This window comes from Colossoma macropomum, unplaced genomic scaffold (assembly GCF_904425465.1).
Source record: "Colossoma macropomum unplaced genomic scaffold, Colossoma_macropomum, whole genome shotgun sequence".
Lineage (NCBI taxonomy): Eukaryota > Metazoa > Chordata > Actinopteri > Characiformes > Serrasalmidae > Colossoma > Colossoma macropomum.
This window is the reverse complement of record NW_023494810.1, coordinates 2,357,228-2,382,829: the sequence shown is the minus strand read 5'-3', so window position 1 is coordinate 2,382,829 and position 25,602 is coordinate 2,357,228. Positions and strand designations below refer to the sequence as shown.

The window sequence follows — 25,602 nt, the reverse complement described above, 5'->3', positions numbered from 1 at the left end:
CTGAAGCGAGTGTTCTCCCACTGCAGTGTTCTCTTACTGTAGCGTTCTCCACCACAGCGTTCTCCACCACACCATTCTCTCACCATAGCAAGTGTTCTCCCACCACAGCATTCTCCAGATACAATGTTCTCCTACTGCAGTCTTGTTCACCACAGTGTTCTCCCACCACAGCATATTCCCACTGTGGTGAGTGTTCTCCCACCGTAGTGAATGTTATCCCACCACAACGTTCTCCCAAAGTAGATAACGTTCTCCCACCACATTGTCCCACCGCAGTGTTTTCCCACCACTGCCTTCAGCTGTGAAATAACACACACATCTCCCATTAGCACTGACAAGCTACAGTCATCAGCAGCCAGTGATGGCCCATTATTGTGAGCAAGCGCGGCCCAGGAGCAGAGCAGCGGACCCCCATCCATTACACACACACACACACACACACACACACACACACACACACACACACACACACACTCAACTACCCAGCTGCTGCAAATCTGAGCAAATGCATTTCTGAATAAGAGGAATTAAGGAGTAAATGAAACATTTAATTGAAAAGCGCGACTCACCCTGTATCTGTTGTGCTCTCTTGCTCTCTCTTATGGCAGAGTCATTGTGTCTCTCTCTTTCTCTCTCTCTCTCTCTCTCTCTTTCTCTCTCTCTCTCTCTCATTTTTTTCCATTTAAAACAAATGGAATAGAAACAGAACTCTCTCTTTCCCTCACTGTCTCTTTGGCTACGTTCACATTATCAGCTTAAAGTGGCCCAAATCTGATTTTTTGCCCTAATCTGACTCAGATCTGAATTTTTCAGAGCTGTGTGGACACAAATTTTAATATGTGGTCCTACATCAGATACGTATCCGATTCGTGGCCGTGCGACCTTAATGTGACGCTCAAATCGGAATTCGTGTGCCTTTTTTCCACTGCGCTGCGCCATCATTCGGCATTACCATGGCAGCAGCGCCGAACAGAAGCTAAAGCCTGTAAACGGTGGAAAAGCAGCTCATCTCACCTTTTTCTCCTTCGTCTCGCTCTAATAATGAAGCTGAGAGCTGATCAGAGTTAATGATCTTCTCAGCGAAGCTCGTTCTGCTCGTTAGTTTGTGCTGATGATGATCGTGATTCATTCACGTGACGTTACTGAGTAGGATGAGCTCATGAGGGTCATTTCAGGACGCCGGTTCGTCACATTAATGACAGATTAGAATCACTTACCTAAACGAGCGTGAACCATCGTGTCAGAGAGATCGGATTTGAGCAACGAGGCTTGTAATGTGAACGTAGCCTTTATTTTTCTCTCTATTTTCTTACATTATGACCAATGCAGGTAACAATAAACACAACTAAGACAAAGGAAAAAAGGAAAACAGAAACTAGAATCTCTCTTTCTGTAATTTGTCTCTCTCTCTCTTCTTTCACCGTCACCACTCCTCTCGTTTATAAGTCTTATTGTCTCTACTCCGCTGCTGTGTCTCTCGTCCCTGAGATGAGCTGGTTTGCGTGTGAGCTGCTGGTGGAGTTTCGCTGAGCGCAGTGAGACAGGAGAGTTTCAGTGGTGAAAAGCCAGTTGCCTCCATTAGCCTGTAAGCACTCGATGAAATATTCATCCTCTGTCTGAGTATCTGAGTTACCAGGACAGGAGAGATAAAACAGCGCGTGGGAAAGTAGGCACAGTTTCACTGTCACTGCCAAGAGAATCGGACGCTCTAGAGCGACCACACATGAGCCTAAGGCAGAGATGGCACAACACTACTAGAGCAGTTGTATCACTTAAGCATACACCGATCAGGCCTAACATTCTGACCACCTCCTTGTTTCTACGCTCATTGTCCATTTTATCAGCTCCACTTACTATATAGGTACACTTTGTAGTTCTACAGTTACAGACTGTAGTCCATCTGTTTCTCTGATACTTTGTTAGCCCCCTTTTACCCTGTTCTTCAGTGGTCAGGACTCCCATGAACCCTCACAGAACAGGTACTATTTGGGTGGTGGATCATTCTCAGCACTGCAGTAACACTGACGTGGTGGTGGCGTGTTAGTGTGTGTTGTGCTGGTCTGAGTGGATCAGACACAGCAGTGCTGCTGGAGTTTTTAAACACCTCAGTGTCACTGCTGGACTGAGAATAGTCCACCCACCAAAAATATCCAGCCAAGAGTGTCCTGTGACCACTGATGAAGGACTAGAGGATGACCAACACAAACTGTGCAGCAGCAGATGAGCTATCGTCTCTGACTTTACATCTACAGGGTGGACTGATAAGGTAGGAGTGTCTAATAGAGTGGACAGTGAGTGGACACTCTATTATTAAAAACTCTAGCAGCACTGCTGTGTCTGATCCACTCGGTCATAATGTTATGCCTGATCTGTGTATATGGGTTAATAAATTATAATGGGTTATATATATATATATATATATATATATATATATATATATATATATATATATATATATATATATATATATAATTCTAAGATTTTGAATTATTAAGTTTCATTAAATAATTTTTCCGCTTATGTTTTTATGACTTATAGTGACATTACTGGTCTGAATTACTGCAGGCCTGCAGACCACTAGAGGGTGCTTCACAACCCACTGGGTCGTTTCATGGAATTCTCAAGCAACTAAAATAGCATGAAAGTTTCACCGTGTACAGCCAGCCTAAGGTCATTATGCCCAATGGCAAGCATCGGCTAAAAGGGTATAAAGCCTTGGGCTGTGGAACAGTGGAACTGTTTTTCTGAAGTGATAGAGCTCCGTATTAAAGAAATGGTGGGTGAGCAGGTGTCTACAAACTTTTGGACATATAGTATAAACATACGTGCATATGCACAAGATACCATTTCAAAGTTATGCAGTTTCACCTCAAAATATTTGCGTTTCACTCGGACGCTGGAGGAGATGTACTCTGCCTGTTTACTCTGGGGGTAATGCAAATTCCCCATGCCAGACTCCAGGGGGCGCTCTAACTTTGAGGAATACAGACTGCGAGCTTGGCTTTTTGACTGACTGAGTGTCTAATTTTTCAATGCATTTCAAACAAAGGTCGAGCAGCGTTCCCTATTCCCCGCAGATCCAGCAGCTCATTTTGTCTGATGCGATGTTGTGCCGTGGCTGGAGAAGGAAAACAGATGCATTATTTATGGCAGCGCAGTCTTTTGAATGATCAAGCACAGCCACAGTGTTTGTTTGAAGTGCCTGGCTGTGCGGCTCGCTGTCCTCTCGCTGCTTGAAGGTTTATTGGTACGATGCGTGGAGGCTGGAGACCACAAGCTGGCTGATCACATATTAAACTGGCTGATGACCTCTGTGTTGTAAGTTCATGTATGAAGATGAAAATAACAGAACAGAAACTCTGTTTGATCCAGGATATGTGCGCTTCAATCATGGGGTAGTCTATATTTCATAGGGCCGCATACCCTCAAGTACCACTTGGTATGCTTTGATTCAGTTCGGTTCAGCTTGGTTTGGTTCTGTTCGGGTATAGTTCTGTTCTGTTTGGTTAAATTCTGTTAATTCTGTCAGTTCAATTCAATTCGATTCACTTTGATGGGGTTTAATTCAGTTTGGTTCCATTCGATTTGGTTTGGTTCAGTTCAGTTTGGTACAATTGAGTTTATTTTGGTCCTGTTCGTTTTGGTTCAATTTGATTCAGTTTAGTATGGTCCAGTTTGGCATGGTTCAGTTTGGTTCAGTTCAGCTCAGTTCTAGTATGGTTTGGTTTGGTTCTGTTCAGTTCAGTTTGATTCAGTCCAATTCAATTCTAAATTGTTCAGCTTTGAATGGTTCAGTTTGTTTCAGTTCTATTCGGTATAGTTCAGTTCGATTCGGTTCTGTTAAGTTTAGTTAAATTTAATAGGTTTCGGTTCGGTTTGATATGGTTCAATTCAGTTTGGTGTTGTTTGGTTTAGTTTGGTACGATTCAGTTCAATTTATTTTGGTTTAGTTTATTTCTGTTCGATATGTTTTAATTCAGTTCAGTTCTGTTTGAGTCACTTTGGTACAATTCAGTTCAATTTGGTTTGATTCAGTTCAGTTTGGTCTGGTTAGATTTGGTTCAGTTCATTTTGTTTCGATTCGGCATGGTGTGATTCAGTTTGATTCAGTTTGGTTCTGTTCGGTTTGTTTCAATTCAGTTCAATCCAGTTCAGTTTGATTTGATTCAGTTTTGTGTGGTTCAGTTAGATTTGGTTAGATTCATTATTAATTGCAGCTTTCCAAAGAATCCATACATCCAAAAAGAGTGTTTTTTCCACTTTGGGTAAAGTGTGGATGGAGTTGGTCTTTTCATGAAACATAGTCCAACACAGCATCTCATCATATTGCAGTATAATGGGCTCACATAGTTACAGTGAATAACACAGCGGCCAGTCCAGTGAATGATGCCACCCACTTGCTGACCTATAAAACCTTTAAACAAACAAATGCTGTTTCTGAGAAAAGCATATAAACATAGGATGTGGGTCCACTGTGTTTGTGTATATATACTGCAGCTGTATGTTTTATTGTGTCCTACTGTTTTTGTTTTGGCTAGAACTGTCACTGGATGCATATAGATCTTCCAGTGTGGCAGCTCAGGCTGTGAGACTTCAGCAGTATAATAATTCCATGCGGTCCGTGGAGAAATGATACGTGAAATGATACAAAAAACAGGGACAGAAACATTGCAGGAAATGTTGCAGTGCGGGCTGGTTCAGTCTTAGCCCGTGCCTTCGTATACTACAGGGCCGAAAGTGTGTGTACACTTCTTCTATATATTCTAAATTAGTATGTTTGGCTGTTTGAGCTACATCTAAATTAGATGTGAAAAAATAGATGTGTAAAATAAATGTGAACATCACCGATTACAACAAAGCATCAACTGGAATAAAAAAGTAAAAACCAAAAGGTGGAGAAACTACAAATCAGCAAGTATAAAAAATGTAAATAACAAGCAAATTGTATGTAAACCAATCTGACCATCACTTATATTTCCCTTATATTGAGGGTATCTGGTAGAACAACATCCAAGTCAAGTCAAAATTGACAAAAAAAATAAATAAAAAAATAAAAATAATACAAATATATACACACATAAGTTTTTCCTTGCAGCTGTCGCCAATGGTGACGCTCATGGGGTCTCGGACCCGGATTTTTCTGTGAAGCTGCTTTGTGACAACACCTGTTGTAAAAAACGCTATAAATAAACTTTGACTTGACTTGATTTGGCATCCTGGCTTGTTCGAAGCTCCACGTTGAGCGTTGTTTGGTTCAGATTGCTTCGTCCGAGCTAGAGTTATTACAGACTATTCAGGGCCTCTTTCGAGTGAATCTCCCTATATCTGTAAAACAGTATATAGTTTGAATGCATTTACATCTGTTGATTGCTTTCCTTTGCATTGCACTGAGGTCTGAACTCCAGGCCGGTCTTATTAAGCTGCAGCTTCATTGGTTTGAACACACATCGGTGCTTTGCTATATGTCTGTATAACTCAGATCAGTCTTACATTATGAAACTGTAGCCTCATTGACTTTTAATCTGTATAGGTAGTGAACGGTGCTATAGGTAGATTAGTGTTGCATTACTGCTCTAAAATAAACTGGCTGATGCTTTGGGGGCACCTTGCTGAAGTTTGCCAGCTATTATTTGGTTTTCTTTGTTATGTTTCCAAGTGAAAATAAAAAGCTGTGGCAGTTTTGTTAGCAAAAAACATCTATTTGCCAATTATTTGGATATATTTAACTTCAACACACAGCTTCAACAGCCAAAGGTGGCTTAAACACTTGAAAGGTGTGAATGCGGATGAGTGCTATAACAACAAGGGATTAAATGTGATGGCTTTTACACTCTCAGGGTAAAGCCTTTGTACCTCATTCCTTCAGTTTTACAGTTTTCACAAATAAAATAGGAAATGCTAAACAGCTTTCTTTTTAATATGTGAAGTTATTGCAAAACAACAGTTAAATTATGACAAACATTTTGAAAAGCTAGGCTGTCTGCGGTGTGAGACTTTCTTCTGGGGTTTAAAATGGATTGCTGTTTCTACGTTTCTCCTTCTTTGTGTGAACACTATGGTTCTGTAAACGCTGCACTGCCTCTTGTGCTGACGTTAATGTTGCAGGTGCATATGCCAAAGAGCCGTCATCAATCTTGAAATGTTGGTCCTTAACAGAATATGACCCAACAAAATTCGATCTGAATCCAACAGATTAATTACCAGAACCGACTGTTTCCATACCATCTAATAAATTCCAGAGCTTTACAGTTGCAAGATAATCACTTCATCTGTGAGTGGTCATAATATCTGTGAGGGCTCATCGGCCTATTTAAGCCAGAGCTTATACACTGTATGCACAAAAGTATTGGGACACACCTCCTAATCATTGAATTCAGGTGTTTCATTCAGTCTCATTGCCACAGGTTTGGAAAATTAGGCACCTAGCCCTGCATCCTGCCTTTACACACATTAGTGAAAGAGTGGGTCTAAAGAGCTCACTGAACTCCAGCGTGGTGCTGTAATAGGATGATGTTCCACAATCAACTGTGAGTGTATTACTGAAAAGTGGAAGCGTTTAGGAACCACAGCAACTCAGTCACGAAGTGTCAGACCACGTAAAGTGACAGAGCGGGTCTCTGCTGAGGAGCACAGAGCATAAAAGTCTCCAGCGCTCTGCTGATCAATAACTGCAGAGTTCAAACCTCCTCTGGCATCAACATCAGCACAGAAACCGCACCGGGAGCTCCATGGCAGGGTTTCCATGGCCAAGCAGCTTCATGCAAGCCTTACATCACCCAGCACAATGCCAAGCGTTGGATGAAGTGGTGTAAAGTGCCGCCACTGGACTCTGGAGCAGTGGAAACGTGTTCTGCGGAGTGACGAATCAGCTTCTCTATCTGTCAGTCTGATAGACGAGTCTGGGTTTGGCGAATGCCAGGAGAACATTACCTGCCTGACTGCACTGTGCCAGCTGTAGAGTTTGGTGGAGGAGGGATGATGATATGGGGCTGTTTTTCAGGGGTTGGTCTAGAACCCTTAGTTCCAGTGAAGGGAAATCTTAATGCTTCAGCAGAACAAGACATTCTGGACAATTCTATGCTTCCAGCTTTGTGGGAACAGTTTGGGGAAGAACCTTTCCTGTTCCAGCATGACTGAGCCCCAGTGCACAAAGCAGCTCCATAAAGGCCTGACTGGGTGAGTTTGGGGTGGAAGAACTTGACTGGCCCTCACAGATCCCTGACCTCAACCCCATCAAATACCTTTGGGATTAACTAGAACGGAGATTCTCGTCCAACATGAGTGTCTGACCTCACAAATGCTCTTCTGGATGAATGGGCAGAAATTCCCACAGACTCTCTCCAACATCTTGTAGAAGCTTCCCAGAAGAGTCAAAGCTGTTGTAGCTGCAAAGGGGGACCAACTCCATATTAATGCCTATGGATTTAGAAAGGGATTTATAAAAGCTCCTGTAGGTGTCCCAGTACTTTTGTCCATGTAGTGTGTGTATTGAACATGTATGGTCTCACTATCCTGTATTCCATTTTAGTCATTGTTGAGCTGTCCACCACACCCCACACCCCCTGTCAATCCCACTTCATTCAGGTGGTGGTCATTAATGGATTTCAGCATGGCAAGTTGAAAACTTAAGTAGCAAAGAAAATAGGGTTGCCAGGTGTCCCGTTTTGGCTCCTAAGTTTGAGAGAAATAAAAAATGAAGTTAAGCAGTAATCAGTCACAACCACACCATAAATGATGAGAGAGATGTGTTGAGTTAGTTGCTAAGCTCACCTGAAGTGTGTTAAGTATTCCAGAAAGTAGCAGAGGTAGTGAATAGAGGTCGTTTTTAACAGTGTATGAGAGGAGAGTGGGCACCTGTTTCTGCCTGGGACGATCGGCAATTCCATAAAATGTATTGGTAATAAATACTGTTAGCATATTACATGTATGAAAACATACCAATTCATCCCAGCAACTCCGATTGTGGTTTGTCCTTCCTCCAAAGACTGTCAGTAGATAATAGGGCTGAAAGATGAATCGTTTTTACATCGCAATTTAATAGAGTGCAATTTTCAAATTGCAAGAGCAGCAATTTAAAAAAAATTATAGCCTACATTATCAAAAACATGGGGAAACTTAGCCTTATAACCCGGTAGATAAGTTAGACCAATCAGTGGCAACCAAACCTCCATGTGTTGTGACATCACAACCACAACTTACTGGCAGTCTTACACGCTACATACAGGGATCAGGGATCAAGGCTCAGGCCAGATAAGGTGGATATTCTAGCCAAAAAACAGGACTGAACCTTAATTTATAAAAAATCATAACAATTTAAATTGTAGTTGCAAAATTATTCAGAAAAATTGCAATTTGATGTGTTCCCCAAAATCCTGCTGACCAGGATTCTCCCACTAAGTCATAAAGCTAAGCAGTATAAAACCTTTAATGTATTAATTCATCTTTCTTTGTTCTTCGAAGTTTAGCTTCATGTTCGAATGTTCCATTCCACCTTAAATGGCACAGCCAGAATATATTTGCTACACCGTTTAAGGTAGAATGGAAATTTTCAATAAGATGCTTATGAATAAGAAGCTAAGTTATGCCTTGTGCGTCCAAGCAGGTTCTAGTCAGGTGCGGGTCTCAGATTTAGCACTACCATTTGGACCTGATCGGATTGGACTCCAAAGTCCTGGGTTAGGACTTCAGTTTTATGCCCAAGCAAACCTCCAGTCTGTCCAGTCTGTATGAAGTTTAAGCTCTTTCTGAAGGACTGATGTCCGAATCGTACCGTTCTGACAAATATTCCAAGCTGTCGTATTTCAGTAAATATCTGTGAATATCAAATGTTTGCAAATTTGTCCTTGATTTGTTGCTGTTCCCTCCCCAGGTACTGAATTCCGATCAGAGCTCCTTGGTGCTGTGCGAGACGCTGATCGAGACCGTTTACGGCGAACGAGGCCAGGTCCTGAAGTCCAAGGAGCGCAAAGTGTTCCTGTTCAGCGACATGCTTATCTGTGCCAACATCAACGTCAAGTAAGTATCCCTGCCAAGGTCGGTCCACTAACCTTCCTATTGTCCATCCCCATCTCCCTTGGGCCAGTCTGAGTGATGGTGGCTCATCAGTGGCTCTAAATGTGGCATGGCCCTCCTGAAACATTAGGCCCGAAGCAGGGGGGTTAGCCGTAATGGCGGAGACGCTGCGCTGAATTGCGCGGAGTCAAATGGGCCTTCATTATCTGGGAACAAATGGCTGGGTGTTTAGCTACTGAAGCAAGGATTATATCCATAGATCACTGGCATAAAAGGTTCTTCCGTCCTCCTCAAATAGATTATCTATGACAGCACCATTGATCACATCGCAGCGGAGCAAAAGGTAAACAGCGAGGAGTTTTCTTCTTCCCCTTATGCAGTTTGCAGAAAGCTCATGTTGATGCCTCCTCTTTCATCTTCACAATCATCCTCATTCAGTATCTCCTCAGGAGCGCCGTTCTCCTGAAGTTGACTTTGCTCGCCCTTTAGGAAGAAATTTTGACAAAGTGATCACAACGTTGATTGTGCGTTGTTGCAGGAATACATGAATAGCAATGAAGCCTCCGAACAGCCGGGGGTGTCACTCTCTCTTCTGCGTGCCCACGACTGATCAGACGCATTGTAAAATCAGGGCCTCGTTCCTTTCATGACAACACAAAGACTGGTCTTAACTCTTCTGACAGACTTATGATGTTCAAAGAAGGGAAGATTTAGAATTTTTTTTTTCATTTTTGCCACCAGAGGGCCTCCAGACATCAGCAGCCTGGTTCCTGTAGGGCCCAAATACACCATGAAGTGGAGCGCCCCCTTGATGCAGGTCCAGGTAGTGGAGGTTGGTCAGGAAGTCGCTCAAAGCAAAGACGTGCCGTGTCAGTCTGGAGTGGTCAAACGCCCAGGGAATTCTTCAGCCCAAGGTAAGTTTCACATGTCCTCCAGAGGTTTTTTCATTTTTTTTGATGAATTATTTGTTTTGTTTCATTTTTAGTTTTTTTTTTTTATTTCCTTTTATTGTAATCATATTCTTCTATTGATTTTACATTGTTTACCATTTTACAAAGCTACCTAATGATACTTTAAAAAAAGATTCCTGTTGCTTTTTCAAAATGTTTGCATGATTCAGTCGTTGAGATGTGAACAAAATAATTGAGAGTGGTTTCATGTGAAATGGTGCACTGTAGAGAATTTTACTGACTCTTTACAGTGGAGGAACCAGGGGTTGTGATGGTTCCAGTGGAAATATAGCCATTTTATTTACTGTCCTAAACAACCAGTTAACCTACAATCTTTCTGAGCTTTTATATGTAAATGATAATGCTAAAACAGTATCGCTGCGTCCCAATTGCGCACTTAATACTAATACTAACTAGTGTTTAAGTAAGTAGTAAGTAGTATAGTCACAAGTGTCAAAGTTGAGTATACTCAAAAATCCACTATGCATACTTAGAACTAGAGCTGGGCGATATGGCCAAAAATGTTATCACGATAAACAAAATTCATATTGTTCGATATCGATACATATCGTGATAAATGTCAAATCATGATTTCTTTCACATTTGAAGGCTGATTTTTGCTCCTGGGTGGTTAATTGTGGTTTTAAACTATCCTTTATGATCTGAACACGACAAACACTCAAACAGTGGATCATTTCACTAATCTGTCACGGGAGAGTGGGGGAGAGTGTCTGGTGAGTTGTTTTTACCAGCTGGAAAAGCACGGCTATTTTGTAATAGTCATAATTTAAGAAAGATAACAGATTATTTTTAGCTGGTGCCGAGCGCTCGGCTACCCCGCTACACATGACATCACAGTATTCAGACACCAGCTAGACGACTGGATTTCTCTATACTATCGGAGTAGTTTAAGTGGTGAACTGCAATATATCAACACCAGACAAACAGAGTCCTCCTTTTAGGTACGTTTAAACTGAAAGCGGTGCTTTTGTGTCGTGTTTGATCTACAGCATCATCAATTCTCCGTGCTGTGTGAGTGACAGAGCTGCTTCAAGTTAGCCAGCTGCTAAAAACAGCTAGCCTGGAAAGCTAGCGCTCTCCCGCTCTCCAATGCCTCACAGCTTCCTCAGTTTACTTTCGGTTAAATCAGGGCTGTAATTTACATGAACCCACTTCTTTCTTTCACTTTCGTTGCTTGTGAATGCACTAATACTAAAATATGACTGAGCGCTGTAACAGTGCTGTAGTTGTGAGGATTGTGATTTAACGCTGCTAAAGCTGTTAGGATGTTAGTAAAGAGGTGAGTTCGCTGTAGGACAGTACAGTTACACCACTGACCTCGTCACTCACACTCGGTCACAGGAGAGCAGATCGCCGGTCGCTCCACTCAAACAGGGACTATATAACTCCACATTTCAGTCGTTGCTAAAGTATACTTGGCGACCCTTTTTTTACTCATGGCCCCCTCCCTCTCTAATCATGTAGAAAAACTCGGAAGTGCGCCCTCTCCTGGCGACAGCAGAGTAGAGTCGCTTTCCTTGCAGTAGAAAACGCCACCAAGGCTTTCGCTGAACGTGGAAGTGTGAGAATGGTGTATTATATCGAACATTTATCGAACATGTCGTATCGCTCTATCGAGGAAAAGTTATATTGCGATAATTATCGTTATCGTTTTATCGCCCAGCCCTTCTTAGAACCAGTCGATTTTTGAGTATAGTAATGATGGACACTGTTGTCCCACAATCCACGTTAATTTGTTAGCTAGCCTTCAGGGTCTAGCTTGCTATGATGTGCGTTGTCATAGCAACGGTCCGTTACTTCCTGTTAGTAAGAATGGTGTAGTATGTTAATATTTTGTGTACTAACCTGTCGAGCTCATACTATTAGGATCAGTATATACTGTACAGTATTAGTGTGTAGTACACAATTGGGACACAGCCCAAGTCTTTCAGTACTGTTTTTTGCCTTATAACGCCTTCAAGGTATCTTTCTGCCATGGATATATTTAAAATAATAATATGTTTTATTATTAAATCTCAAAACTGTCATAAAACAGTATCTCGAGCGTCAGACAGTGTATTCGTAACCGTTTTGTGTAGTAACGTGTAGCTTTTAGGGGCCTTAAACTTGGATGTTTTTCTCCTATCAGCACTACTGTGAACAGTCCTTAGTATGTTTCACCAGAACAGAGCATAACTGTCTCTGAGTGACTGACAGACTGACAGACTGCCTGACTGAGTCACTGAGTCACTGAATAGTCAGAGGTATTCCTGAAACCCTTCTTTGAAACCTGCATGCGCAAGTGTTGCTGTCGGAAGCACTATACACCGATTTAAAGCCAAATCACCATCCGCATTTAAGGCTACAGTATAATTAATGAAATAAAAGGTAAACATATTCATTGAAACATGATATGAGTCTTACACAAACACTAAATCGCTGCTGTCGGAAGAAAACCTTTAAAAAAGTCGTTTTTCAGTTTTTTTACATAATTTGAAAAGGCCTGTTGTTCTTTACATTGTGTTTAAATCTCATGATGAATGGACCAAAAGAAACGGCTCAAAATTGCTTGGAAAAATTCTGGTTCCATTGACTTACATTAAAAGTAAAGTATGATTTTTTTTCCTTCTCCTGTAAAGTTATTATTTTGGAGATACAAGGTTTTGTTTCCTGCTCTGTCTAGTAGCAGGAGCTATAATTGGTATAATTACTTAGTGTTTATTTGAGCTCATGCTGTGTCTGACGTCGTTCTCACTTTGTAATATAAGCACTTATTTAGTACTTTTTCACTCTTTCAAGTGAGGATAGTCATTCAGTGATAGTGCCAGTAACCAGTAAGTGCACCTGAATTGAAACTGGAATAGCATTTTGAGGTGTTGATCACCAGTTTTTGAATTACTATATTACTTCATTAAAAAAAATTGTATGGTTTGCCATCCTCTGACACTAATGGTGTTAGCATGCATGCTATGAGCTTGAGAACACATGGTTTTAGCTCATATTTTTACATTCTAAAGAGAAAACGGTAAATTTACACATTCTTCTGGAGAACTGTTGACGTTTGTATGAGGATGTATGCATGTAGACATTATCTTATAGCCTGATAGAGTCTTAATACAGAGCTAGACTATATGACCAAAGTATGTAGGCACCGTATCATCGCACCTATGTGAGCTTTTTGGACATCCTATTCCAAAAAACATGGGCATTAGAATGGAGTTCTCCCCCTTGTGGCTATAATAGCCTCCTGTCTTCTGGGAAGGCTTTCCATGGGATTTTGGGATGTGTCTGTGGTCCGGCACTGATGTTGGACGAGAAGGCCTGGTTCACAGTTGATGGTTCAGTTCGCTCCGTTTTGACGTGAGTGAACACTCCACCTGTATTCAGGTCTGCATCAAACAGCAAAACCCGCGGGTCTCGGTCCATTTCCAATCGCTCTACACCAAGCTAGTCAAACCATCTTTAAGAACCTCACTTTGTGCACAGGGGCTCAGTCATGGGGGGAATAAGGAAAGGTTCTTTGGGTTCTCAGGTCTCTGCACTGTTTGTACAAAGTTGGAAGCATATAATTGTCTATATGCCTTTGTATGTTGTAACATTAACATCACCCTTCACTGGAACTAAGTGGCCCAAACCCTGAAAAACAGCACCAGCCCATTATCCCTCCTCTACCAAACTTTACCACTGGCAAAATGCATTCTGGTAAGCAGCACTCACTTGGGATCCACCAAACCCAGATTAAAACATTAGACTTCCGGATAGTGAAGCGTGATTCATCAGTCCGGAGAACACGTGTCCACTGCTCCAGAGTCCAGTGGCACCGTGCACCAGCTGACACTTGTCCTTGCACATAGTGACCCTTGGCCTGTGTGCAGAAACCCATTTCTTGACGTTCCTGATGCGCAGCTCTTGCGCTGATGTTGCTGTTGTTGAAACAGAGTATAGGTGGGTTTTTTTACGCTACACGTTTCGGCACTTAGCAGCCTCGCTCAGTGAGTTTGTGTGGTCAACCGTGCTGTTGTGGCTCCTAAACTCTCACAGTAATAGCACTTAACTGGGGCAAATCCAGCAGGGCCGAAATTTCACAGACTGTTTTGTGGTGGGTGGAATCCTATCACAGTGTCATGCTTAAAACTGAGCTGTTCAGTATGACTGACAGTGAGTTTACAAGCACTTGATAATCCGATAACTGCAGAAAAAGATTTTGTCTGTAATCTGATCGCGTTTACATGCCTTGCACTGTGAAAAGTGGCTCGTCCGATATACCTAAGAAAATTACTTCATGTGGTGACAAGCAATTGAACTAGTTTTAATTAACTTAAAACTACATTGATGAAAGAATCGTTCATTCGAAGTATTTATTTAGGTTGAATAAAACTGGTTAATTTAGCATATGAAGTAATTTTTTAGGTAGATCTGATGAGCCACTTTTTACAGTGTGAATAATCAGATAATGGGGAAACTCCAGGTCTACTTGAGTCAGACAGTAATCAGATTTCTGCTTTGCATCCAGCCAATAAACTCTCAGAAGAAGCCGTGATGTGACTCAAACTTCATGCCACAACTTAAAAAAAAAAATTGACCCACTTTACCTGAAAATATGAATATTTAAACCCTTAAACCCTTCATTTCGTCAAGAATGGAGTCGGTTTCAGCGTCGCTCCAAAAGTGCTTTGCTGAATCTCGTGGCAACACTGCTCGCTTATTTCCGGTACCCCCGTCTGTTTCGCACATGCGCAGGCTGAGAAATCCGAAAGAAATCAGAGTAAGAGTTTACATGCACTGAGGAAAAAAATCCAGCTCTCTTTATCAGATTTCTAGATTGGATTTCTAGATCAGAGTATGGTGTTTACATGACTATTTAAATAATCAAATAACTGCAGAAATCTGATTATGATCAGATTATTGAGTGCATGTAAACACACTCACTGTTTGTGGAGATTGTGCTTGACTTTATACACCTGTTAGCAATAGGTGTGGCCGATACACCTGAACTCCATAATCAGAAGGGGTGTCCATATACTTTTGGCCATATGGTGTACTTAAGTATTCATCCATTCATTCATTCATTCAAGAATTATCAAGCATATCCACCATCAAAGGCAGTTTAATTTGACCTCCTTAATCCTTTAATAAAAGATTGATAAACCAACATTGGATGGTAAGTGTATAATGTGTGTCCTTGGGAAGAGAAATGGAAGTAGAAATGGTGTTATTTTGTTTTTTTTTGGAGCAAATTATTGTGTTTTGCCCAAATAAATGCATTTTTGCACAATACTGTCTATAGACATGTAGAAGACAGTGTTCCAGTGCTGCCCCTGACAGGTTGCCGTAACAGACAGTCAGCTATGTTGAATATATGCTGGGGTCCACACTGCTGGTGGTGCAAGTTATTGTTTGCATAGATATCCTGTCTTCTTATTTATTCAGGGAGGAATGGCAGCACTAGATAACAAGTTAGAAACTTCCTTCCATAATGACAGAACTCCATTACGCATCCGGTTAACATGCGCTGCGAATGGAAGTCTCGCAGACGCTTCGGATTAACCGAGCGTTTTCCCGTGAGTCGAGACACCTTTTTACGGCCTCGCTGGACGAGTTTATCTCCTCGGCGTGCAGAGATGGAGAGAGGAACAACAGAGGATGGCCTGAGCAATCTCATTTCACTCTCTGATAGACCACAAACATACTCAGAGAGCGGTCATCAATCTGCAAAGATTATCTCCCACCAAAGCCAACACACTTCCCAATTAGAAACAGCGGGATTGGAGCTTGAATCAGCGCTGAGCCGCCTCACTTAAAACTGTTGTGGAGAAAGAGAGAGAGGGAAATGGAGATAGAGACAGATGGACAGAGAGAAAAGAAGAAAGAGAGAGCACACTTAGATTAATGTTCCAGAGCTGTCATAAAAGTACCATTTCTATTAGTAGTTTAAATGAAAAAATAAAGTATTACAAATGTTGTTTTATAATCTATTTAAACCCAAAACATTAATTGAGATTGTAATAAATATATAAATGTATACAAAATCATAATTTATATGGTACTTTCTGTAGTGAAATGTCTGTCCCAAAACCCCAAAACTGGAAAAAAAGCTTTAAAAAAATAAATTGTGAAAATAATGCTTTTATATTATTTAGTATTTTAGTACTTTATACTAATACTTTTTTTCCAATTTTGTTTTTGAAAAGATCTTGGTAACACTTTCTATGAATGTCACGTTTGTAAGCATTTATAAACACATTTATAACATGTTATAATGCCTTCATATGGCATTATAAACATGATTATAAACATTTATAAAAATGAATTACACTTTATAGCCATGTTTATTATACATTATGAATTGTTAATATAATGTATTATAAATAGTGTTAATAACATGTTATAATGTCAGTGCCAATGAAGTCAGTCCCAGCTTGGAGAGTGTAAAGTAAAGACAAATACCAGGCTAACGGTGGTGAACATTACCTTTCCCACACTGGGTAAAACACTGATGGCAACACTAGTTTAAACTCTGACATTTGAAGCCTGTAATGTGCTTTACTGTGAATGTTTTAGTGTTTCAGTAAATCCTTCAGTAAATACTTCAACTTGAAGCCTCACTCTGAACACTGGAGGAGGCTTTAGTACAGTACGCTTCACTTTACTTAGAGCGGACAAATACTACTTATGAGCTCTTATAATTTATAATCAGTACTTATAATGTATTATATTAACAATTCATAATGCATAATAAGCATGGCTATAACGCGTAATGCATTTTTATAAATATTTATAGCCATGTTTATAATGCCTTATGAATGCATTATAACATGATATAAATGTGTTTATAGATGCTTACAAAGTTAACATTCATAGAAAGTGTTACCAAGATCTTTTTTAATTTCTTTCAAAGTGAAGTTGAAAGATTTAGATTTAACCTGGGTTAAATTAAATAAATAAAAAATGCTGCCCCATTTTCATGTCACTACGGAAACAGTTTTAATCCATAGGTGGAGCCTTATTTTAGCCACACCCCTGCATTTTAGAGCAGGAAGTGAGGCTTCATCTCTGTCCCTCATGGCCACATGGTGAGCAGTTAGATCCCATTGTTTTGAAGTGAATGTGTCTGAAAATCTGTCCCAAAGACTGAAAAAAAGAATTGTCACTACCGAAACACCTGTTTTCTGCATTTAGGCAAACTTTTTGGTGTTTTAATGAAAAATATTATAATTTTATGTGTACAGCTGGTAAAAGCTGTGTTTGCTGGTCATGTACTGGCTGCGTTTTTGAGTTCTGGTCAAAATCAGCTAAAATTTTCACTACTGAAACAGACACTACTGAAACATTTGGTAAGTTTTGGTAGTGTTATGGTTGTTTGTTACTGACAAAATGAAGTTTTCAGTCATTTGTTTATCAAAGTAAACAGAATTAAGGTAAAGGGTCATTCAGAGCAAAAGGATTTTAGTCTAAAGTCTAAATTGGTTCCACGTCTGAAATGTATTTTCAACTCTGACTTTGAACCAATTCAGAAGAATGACTGTGCAGATATAAAACAATATCAGTTTACGTTGAAAATGCAGGCCTTGAAAAGTGGACATTCACAGGATCTTCCATTATTTGAGGCTGGAAATGAGATTGAAGGAGCTGTCCAGTGCTGAAACTTGAAATTGAGCTCTATCATAACTTCACCTCTTGCCAGACGGGATATCATGCATGTCTGGGGACCACTTGTTAAATTTTTGATGCTAGATTGCTGCAAATTTCATCACAAACAAGTGTGCTCACCCTCTAAAACCCTCCCCCAAATTCCTCTAATCCGTGATCTGTTTTTGTCACGTCCATATCGCTGCAGTCGGAACAAAACCTCGTATCTCCAAAGTGACGACTTTACAGGAGAAGGAAAAAACATACTTTACTTTCAATGTAAGTCAATGGAACCAGACTTTTTTCCAAGTAATTTTGGCTCGTTTCTTTTGGTCCAGTCAACATGAAATTTCAACAAAATATGAAGGGCCACAGGCATTTTCGAATTACATCAAAACCTGAAAAACAACAAAAGTGGAGATACGAGGTTTAATTCTGACAGCAGCCGTATGCTAACAAGAGGCTTGTTGTTCATTGGACAGTGTTGACGTGCGCACCATCGCCCCCTACTTGGAGCTCTGCTTTCACAGAGTGTTGAATTGTATTAGAAATTTCACACTCAATTTGTTCCCACCTTAATAAATCTACATCCCCACCCACACTGAGCCCACCGTTTCTCATGGTTGTCCCCAGTGGTTCTTGTTATGTCTGATCCGTGAGACCGATATCTTGTCTGTGATCGATTCCGAGACTTTGCTGCCTTTAACTCATTCAAATCTGCCCCTATAGTTGAGCCAATGGTCCCACCAATGGTCTGAATGTTGCATTTCCAGGGCTGATTATCATGTCTAAATCATAATGTATCACATTGCATCTGTATGTTTTTGCATTTTTATAGGCAACAGTCAGAAACCAAGTCTGTTTGCGATTACCTAACACAGTGTACGGCTCTGTGATGATTTACTTTTGCAGTTTGCAAAGCGCTAATTGGTGGGATGTAAGCTTCTATTACTTGTTAGTTACATTAGCCTCGAAGCTCCAATGCTAAACTGAATAAGCCAATTTCAGAATCCAAAAATGTCCTGACTGACTGTAGTTGGGGTGAGGAAAGGCAAATTGTGTTAATTCTGTATTATGTTTTTATGTGTTTTATGCTCTCTCTCTCTCTCTCTCTCTCTCTCCCCCCCCTCTCTCTTCTACCTCTTTCTTTCTCTCTCTTTCTCTCTCATACCTCTAATACCTTTTTCTTTCTTTCTCTCTCTCTCTGCGTCTTTTACCTCTTTCTCTCTCTCTCTCTCTTCAACCTCTTTCTTTTTCTCTCTCTCTCTCTCTCTTCTACCTCTTCTACCTCTTTCTTTCTACCTCTTTCTTTCTCTCTCTCTCTCTCTCTCTCTCTCTCTCTCTCTCTCTCTCTCTCTCTCTCTCTCTCTCTCTGCTCAGTGACCCATTTGGCTTAAACACATCTTATGTAATTCTAAGGCGTCACTCAACTCATCATATCCCAGCCTGCATTGCCCCAGCCCTGCTCCACAGCGGGGGCTTTCAACTGCCGTCCCTTCTGCTGCTATTTATAGACACGTACACACACTCTCACACCTATGTTTGTTTTTATACCTTGTAAGGACATAGAGTCATATACATATATATATATATGTATATATATATATATATATATATATATATATAAACCATTGTAACTCTAAAATGGTAACTTTACAGGAGAAGGAGACAATATACTTTACTTTTAATGTAAATGAATGGGAGCAGACTTTTCCAAGCCATTTTGGTTCGTTTCTTTTGGTCCATTCATCTTGAAATTTACATACAGTATAAAGAGAAACAGGCATTTTCAAATTATGTCAAAAACTAAAAAACAACAAAAACATATATATATATATATATATATATATATATATATATATATATATATATATATATATATATATATACACACGCACACACACATATATATTTATATGTGTGTATAAAAATGAAAAAATGATGTTTACAATTGAAAAAATAGATGTATGAATCTATTTAATTGAGTAGGTATTTGTTCAGAAAAAAACATTATATTGTATTCTTAGTATATTAATCTGTTGCAATTTTATGTATGTCAGTGAATTCATTTCCAAACCTCTATTTGTGGTGATCTGGTAATGTTTGTAGTTATGATCCAATTCCTGATTTAGGCAATAAATGCTTTATTGAATTAAATCTGTTGTGCTGGTGAACAAGCCTGTGTGATGGTGAGGGGCATCAAAGAGAAATCTAGAACTGAACCTTTGTTCTTCAAACTAGTTCACAAGTTTTTTTTTAAACAAGAAACTCTCATTACTTTTTGCTGATCTTTATTTATAGCATTATTCATTACTAATGTCATAAAGTGGATTTACTGGCAAAAACACACTGTCATGATAAACGGTTTAAACAGTTCCTTAAGTGGCCAAGACTTTTGCATTTTGTATCTACACTCACTGTCCACTTTATCAGCTCCACTGACCATATAGTTTCACTCTGTAGTTCTACAGTTACAGACTGTAGTCCATCTGTTTCTCTGCATACTTTGTTACCCTGTTCTTCAGTGGTCAGGACCCCCATGGACCCTCACAGAGCAGGTACTATTTGGGTGGTGGATCATTCTCAGCACTGCAGTAACACTGACGTGGTGGTGGTGTGTTAGTGTGTGTTGTGCTGGTCTGAGTGGATCAGACACAGCAGTGCTGCTGGAGTTTTTAAACACTGTGTCCACTCACTGTCCACTCTATTAGACACTCCTACCTTGTCAGTCCACCTTGTAGATGTTTCTTAGACTACGTTCACATTACAAGCCTCATTGCTCAAATCCGATTTTTTGCTCAAATCCGATCTCTCTGACACGATGGTTCACACTTGTTCACACTTGTCAGTCCTAGATCGGATACGTATCCGATTCATGGCCATGCAACCTTAATGTGACGCTCAGATCGGAATTCATTCAGCGTTACCATGGCAGCCGCGCCGAACAGAAGTTAAAGCCTGTAAACGGTGGAAAAGCAGCTCATCTCACCTTTTTCTCCTTCGTCTCGCTCTAATAATGAAGCTGAGAGCTGATCAGAGTTAATTACGTGACGTTACTGAGTAGGATGAGCTCATGAGGGTCATTTCAGGACGCTGGTTCGTCACATTAATGACAGATTTGGATCACTTACCTAAACGAGTGTGAACCATTGTGTCAGAGAGATCGGATTTGAGGAAAAAATCGGATTTCATCAGTGAGGCTTGTTATGAGAATGTGGCCAAAGTGGCTCAGGTGGGATTTGTGTGTCAACACAGCCCTGAAAACATCAGATCTGAGTCACATTAGGGCAAAAAATCGGATTTGTGCCACTTTAACCTGGTAATGTGAACGTAGCCATAGATCAGCAGGAAAACTGAGATACAAGGAGGTACTTATTGAAGTGGCTGGTTGGTGTTTATGTATAATAATGTAAACCTCATAACTTTTTCCTTTTAAATTCTATATGAAGACACCAGGTATCAGTCAGGTCAAATGAACATTTTCTGATGAATGGATCAACAACAGAAATGGTCGAAAATCGTAGTGAATATAATGTCATTCCGTTATTGTGCATTCAAAATAAAGAACTTTTTTTTTTTTCCTTTTCCTGTAAAGTTACCATTTTGCTCATATAAGGTTTAATTATGACAGCGATGATATGTAACAATGGGAAACAATTAACAAAATTGATCATTCGGATTGGTACGACACAGTGTTATCTCTAATCGATACCGGAATAATAAGCAGTGCCTGAAAATCTGCCTTGCGTAAGATGTTAATGTTTCCTTTTTTCAGTTTATTTTAGCAGTCAGCGTTATAAAGTATGCTTACAAGCACAAGGGTGCTCTCAATTTTGAGATGAAGAGGAAACGAAATTTTCAAAGCTGTTGATTTTATCATGCTTGATGAGATATAATCAGTATTAAAATCAATACATTAATCCCTCCAGTCTGTATTGAACAATATAATAGGATATGTTGTATTGTTACACTCCTAGTAACTAATTATATATCTGAATTTTCTACACCTAAACTAAAGCAAATCCTAATCTTAATTCATGTAACTGAAAAAAATGCTTTTATCTTTCTGGTTCTAAAACCTAAAACGTAAAACAGCACTTTACAGAAGTCCTGGACTGTTTTGTTGATCGAAGCGAGGACAGTTTTGTCCTAAAAACATACAAAAACTAACACACACACACACACTCAGCCCGTCGTCACAGCTTTATTCTCCCATGATGCCACTCTGTGGGGCGCTCGGCCCAAATCATATCCCACGCTCCCCCTGCTCACCTCAGAATGGGCTCATTTTTCATCTCCTGCAGGCCCCACTGCCCTAATTTATTGATGGAATAGGCCGGCCTTCCAGGAGGCTCAGGGCGCAGCGTGCTGGATAGAGATGTAAAATTCTTCAGGCTCTTCTGCTTTTATTCTTCTCTCTGGCCTTCAGCACGGCTACTATTTCAAGCCCCACCATCACTTGTACTTAGTTAACACCATCACTTTCAGCTCATGCTCTCTGTCTGCTTCATCAGAAACCTCTCCCTTGTGTATTAGGGGCTTTGTGCCCCTTTAAGCTTTGGGCATTACACGACTTTTAAAGTGTGAGCAGATTATAAACAGACTGGGCGTCTCAAACTGTCAGACTGGGTTTGCCGATTTTTTTGGGTGACTGAAATGTTGGGGATCCACGCTAAATGATTGGGGATCACACTCTACTCGACTTTTAGGCTGCTGCTGAACCGAGTGGAGCTCACTGAACTTGTGCAAACTCTCTCGTTCTCCCGTTATTAGGAGACCCAAATAAACAAACGTGAAGCTGCTGCTGCTGTTTTCTCCACAGGTAAACGTTTAAATGAGGACCATGGATTTAAAAATGTTAGCGTTTTAAATGTACATAAACTCGATTGTGCCCTAAACTCAGCTCATTAAAAAGCTTCGCTCCACACGTCAGAGACTTCTCACCATTTTTCTTTGTTTACTTGCTGTATTTTCTTATTTCGCCCTCTCTGTTTTGATTGGCTGTTGCAGGAATCCGTTCAGATTGAGTCGTTGATCAGTTTATACTTGATTACACTCAGAGTCGGGGTGAAATAATCAAACATGTTTGATGAACTCAGACTGGTCTGAAACTTGATCTGGAGGCAGTAAATCTGAGTCTGTGCCCCTCAAACACAACTCGACTTCTCTCTCTCTCCAACTGTCGACTCCAACTGACACAAGAATCTGCAGACTAGAGCCGACCAGCTCAGACTCCGCCAGACTGAGAATCGAGGTTAAAATTGGGGTAAAAGTCGCGTAGCGTAACCACGGCAAAGTCAGAGACCACCATTAATTTATTTAATTTCCAGTCAAAGTGGCCATTAAGTGCAAGTCATTCATTTTTCAGTGCGAGAGTGAAAAACAAAACATAAATTTACCAGAAAATGACACTAAAACTCCAACAACTAAATAGAATATCACAATGTTCAGCATTAAATATGTCTTTACACGCTCAGAAATAAAGGTACTAAACTGTCACTGGGTCAGTGCCCCTGTTGTCACTGGGGTGGGACCCTCAAGGGTCCATCTTAGTACCTTTAGTCAGGGAACATAACTGAACCATAATCCACTGAAATGATATGTTCTAAGCTGTACTGACTCCACACACCCCGTCTCGTCTCCAGGCTTTTATTTTACTGTTCTGTTTAAAACATTCGGTTATGAAAAGGTACAAATACGAACTTTTCACCTGGAAAAACTTATTTAAGGTTCACAATCAGACCTTAAACCACTGTTGAACCTTTGAGGGAACATTTACATTGTTTGTACCTTGATAAACAAAAATGTTCCTGCATAGAACCTTCATTTCTAACAGTGTACATTTATGGCAGCTTCCACTGTTTTTCAGGACACCTGCTTTCAGTTTTTCAAACAAATCTGCAAGGATATTTTTTCATACCTCAAAAGTCTGAGAAGTTGGTTACAGTTTCTGCTTCTCACAATGCTAGTAATCCCAAACACATTCAGTGATGTGGAGGTCTGGACTCTGGGGTGGTCAAGTCCAGTGTTCTGAGAACGGCAGCAGCTTCCTCGTTTGATTGCAGTCTAGTTCTGTTTCTCAGTAAAGCCTTCTTGACAGCTACACATTCTGTCAGACCCATAGCGCTGAGCTGTCTTCTCAGAGTGGAGCTTGAATTTCTCTCAAAGATGAAAGTTCTCAGTGCTGGTTATCTGGTGGGGGGCAGGTTTGGTGGTCTACTCAGAGGCAGGGTTGTTAGGAGTCACGTTTTCTCCATATCTTTTTAATACATTTTGAACTTTTGGAAACTCCTGTTTTTTTTCACTTGTTTTCCTTTGACTTTCCTTCCTCCTGCAGTGAGTATCTTATATGTAATCTCCTCAGAAATATCTTCTGAAAAATGGATAACCTGCACTTGGCTGTTTTGACTGGAAATGAAATAAAGTGGTGTGTATATGTGGGGTATTTTATGCAATATCACACACTTAAGTTCAGGAAGGGTCTTGTTAATATCTGATTAGTTGAATTAGGTAGGCAGAGCAGGGAAATCATCAAAATTTGCCGGACAGAGGTGCTCTAGGATCACTCTGCTAGTGGATGGCTGTGCAAACTGTTCATCAGCACCTGGGTTATAGTCTCTGACTGGACACCAGCGAGGTGGAGCTACAAGCTAGGGGTTTCCAGTAAAGTGGCCAGTGAATGTAGTTACATTCGGATTTATGATCATGTTTCAGGCGTAATCAGCTCAGGCAGTGTGAGAAACGCTGGATGTGAGTGAAGTGTAGGAAATGCACACTGGGCTTTAGGCTTCGGCTAAAGACTTGAGACTAGACTTGGACTCCCACCCCGGAGACTAGACACTAGGCTTGGACTCGCACCACAGAGACTCGAGAATAGACTTGAACTCATGTCACAGAAACTTGAGACTAGACTTGGACTCCCATCTCAGAGACTCGAGACTAGACTTGGACTCCAATCCCAGAGACTTGAGATTACCTTGGACTCCCATCCCAGAGACTCGAGAATAGACTTGAACTCATGTCACAGAAACTTGAGACTAGACTTGGACTCCCATCCCAGAGACTCGACACTAGACTTGGACTCCCATCCCAGAGACTCAAGATTTACTTGACTCCCATCCCAGAGACTCAAGACTAGACTTGGACTCCCATCCCGGAGACTCGAGATTCACTTGGACTCACATCCCAGAGACTCAAGACTAGACTTGGACTCCAATCCCAGAGACTCGAGACTAGACTTGGACTCCCATCCCAGAGACTCAAGACTAGACTTGGACTCCCATCCCAGAGACTTGAGATTCACTTGGCCTCCCATCCCAGAGACTCGAGACTGGACTTGGACTCCTATCACAGAAACTTGAGACTAGACTTGGACTCCCATCCCAGAGACTCAAGACTAGACTTGAACTCCCATCCCAGAGACTCGAGATTCACTTGGACTCCCATCCCAGAGACTTGAGACTAGACTTGGACTAGACTTGTACCACAGTGCCTCATGACTTGAGCCCACATCTCAAGACTTGAGGTTGGGCTCACACTCACATGAAGCAGGTAGTCCTGCTATTGATCGAGTCGTGCAGATGACAGATGTGTGGAGCTGTTTCTGTCTAAGATCCTATTAAAGCTGTAAAGGTTAGAGTGAGAGAGAGAAAAAAAGAGAGAGAAAATTTGCCGGACAGAGGTGCGCTAGGACCACTCGGCCAGTGGATGGCTGTGCAAAGTGAGGTGGAGCTACAAGCTAGGGGTTTCCAGTAAAGTGGCCAGTGAATGTAGTTACATTCGGATTTATGATCATGTTTCAGGCGTAATCAGCCCAGGCAGTGTGAGAAACGCTGGATGTGAGCGCAGTGTAGGAAATGCACACTGGGCTTTGGGCTTTGGCTGCTGTGTGTTGGTAGCAGGGCAGATTTGGATAGAGCTCACTCTCTGGCTGCAGGCATGTTGACTTTGGACTCTTGTGCTGGACCTGTACGGGTCTCAGCAGACTGGGCCTTCTGAGTGTATGAGTAAG

At 40.9% G+C, this 25,602-nt stretch overlaps 1 protein-coding gene across 3 annotated transcripts in view; it reads left to right on the top strand.

The window, feature by feature from the left end:
* arhgef10la (Rho guanine nucleotide exchange factor (GEF) 10-like a) overlaps positions 1-25,602 on the top strand; it is a 310,750-nt gene that overhangs the window by 100,216 nt on the left and 184,932 nt on the right. For all 3 annotated transcript variants that reach the window (XM_036559119.1, XM_036559118.1, XM_036559117.1), the window contains 2 exons: positions 8,870-9,015; positions 9,754-9,926. In XM_036559119.1, the coding sequence (XP_036415012.1) occupies positions 8,870-9,015; positions 9,754-9,926 (319 nt within the window). The remainder of the gene's footprint in view (positions 1-8,869; positions 9,016-9,753; positions 9,927-25,602) is intronic.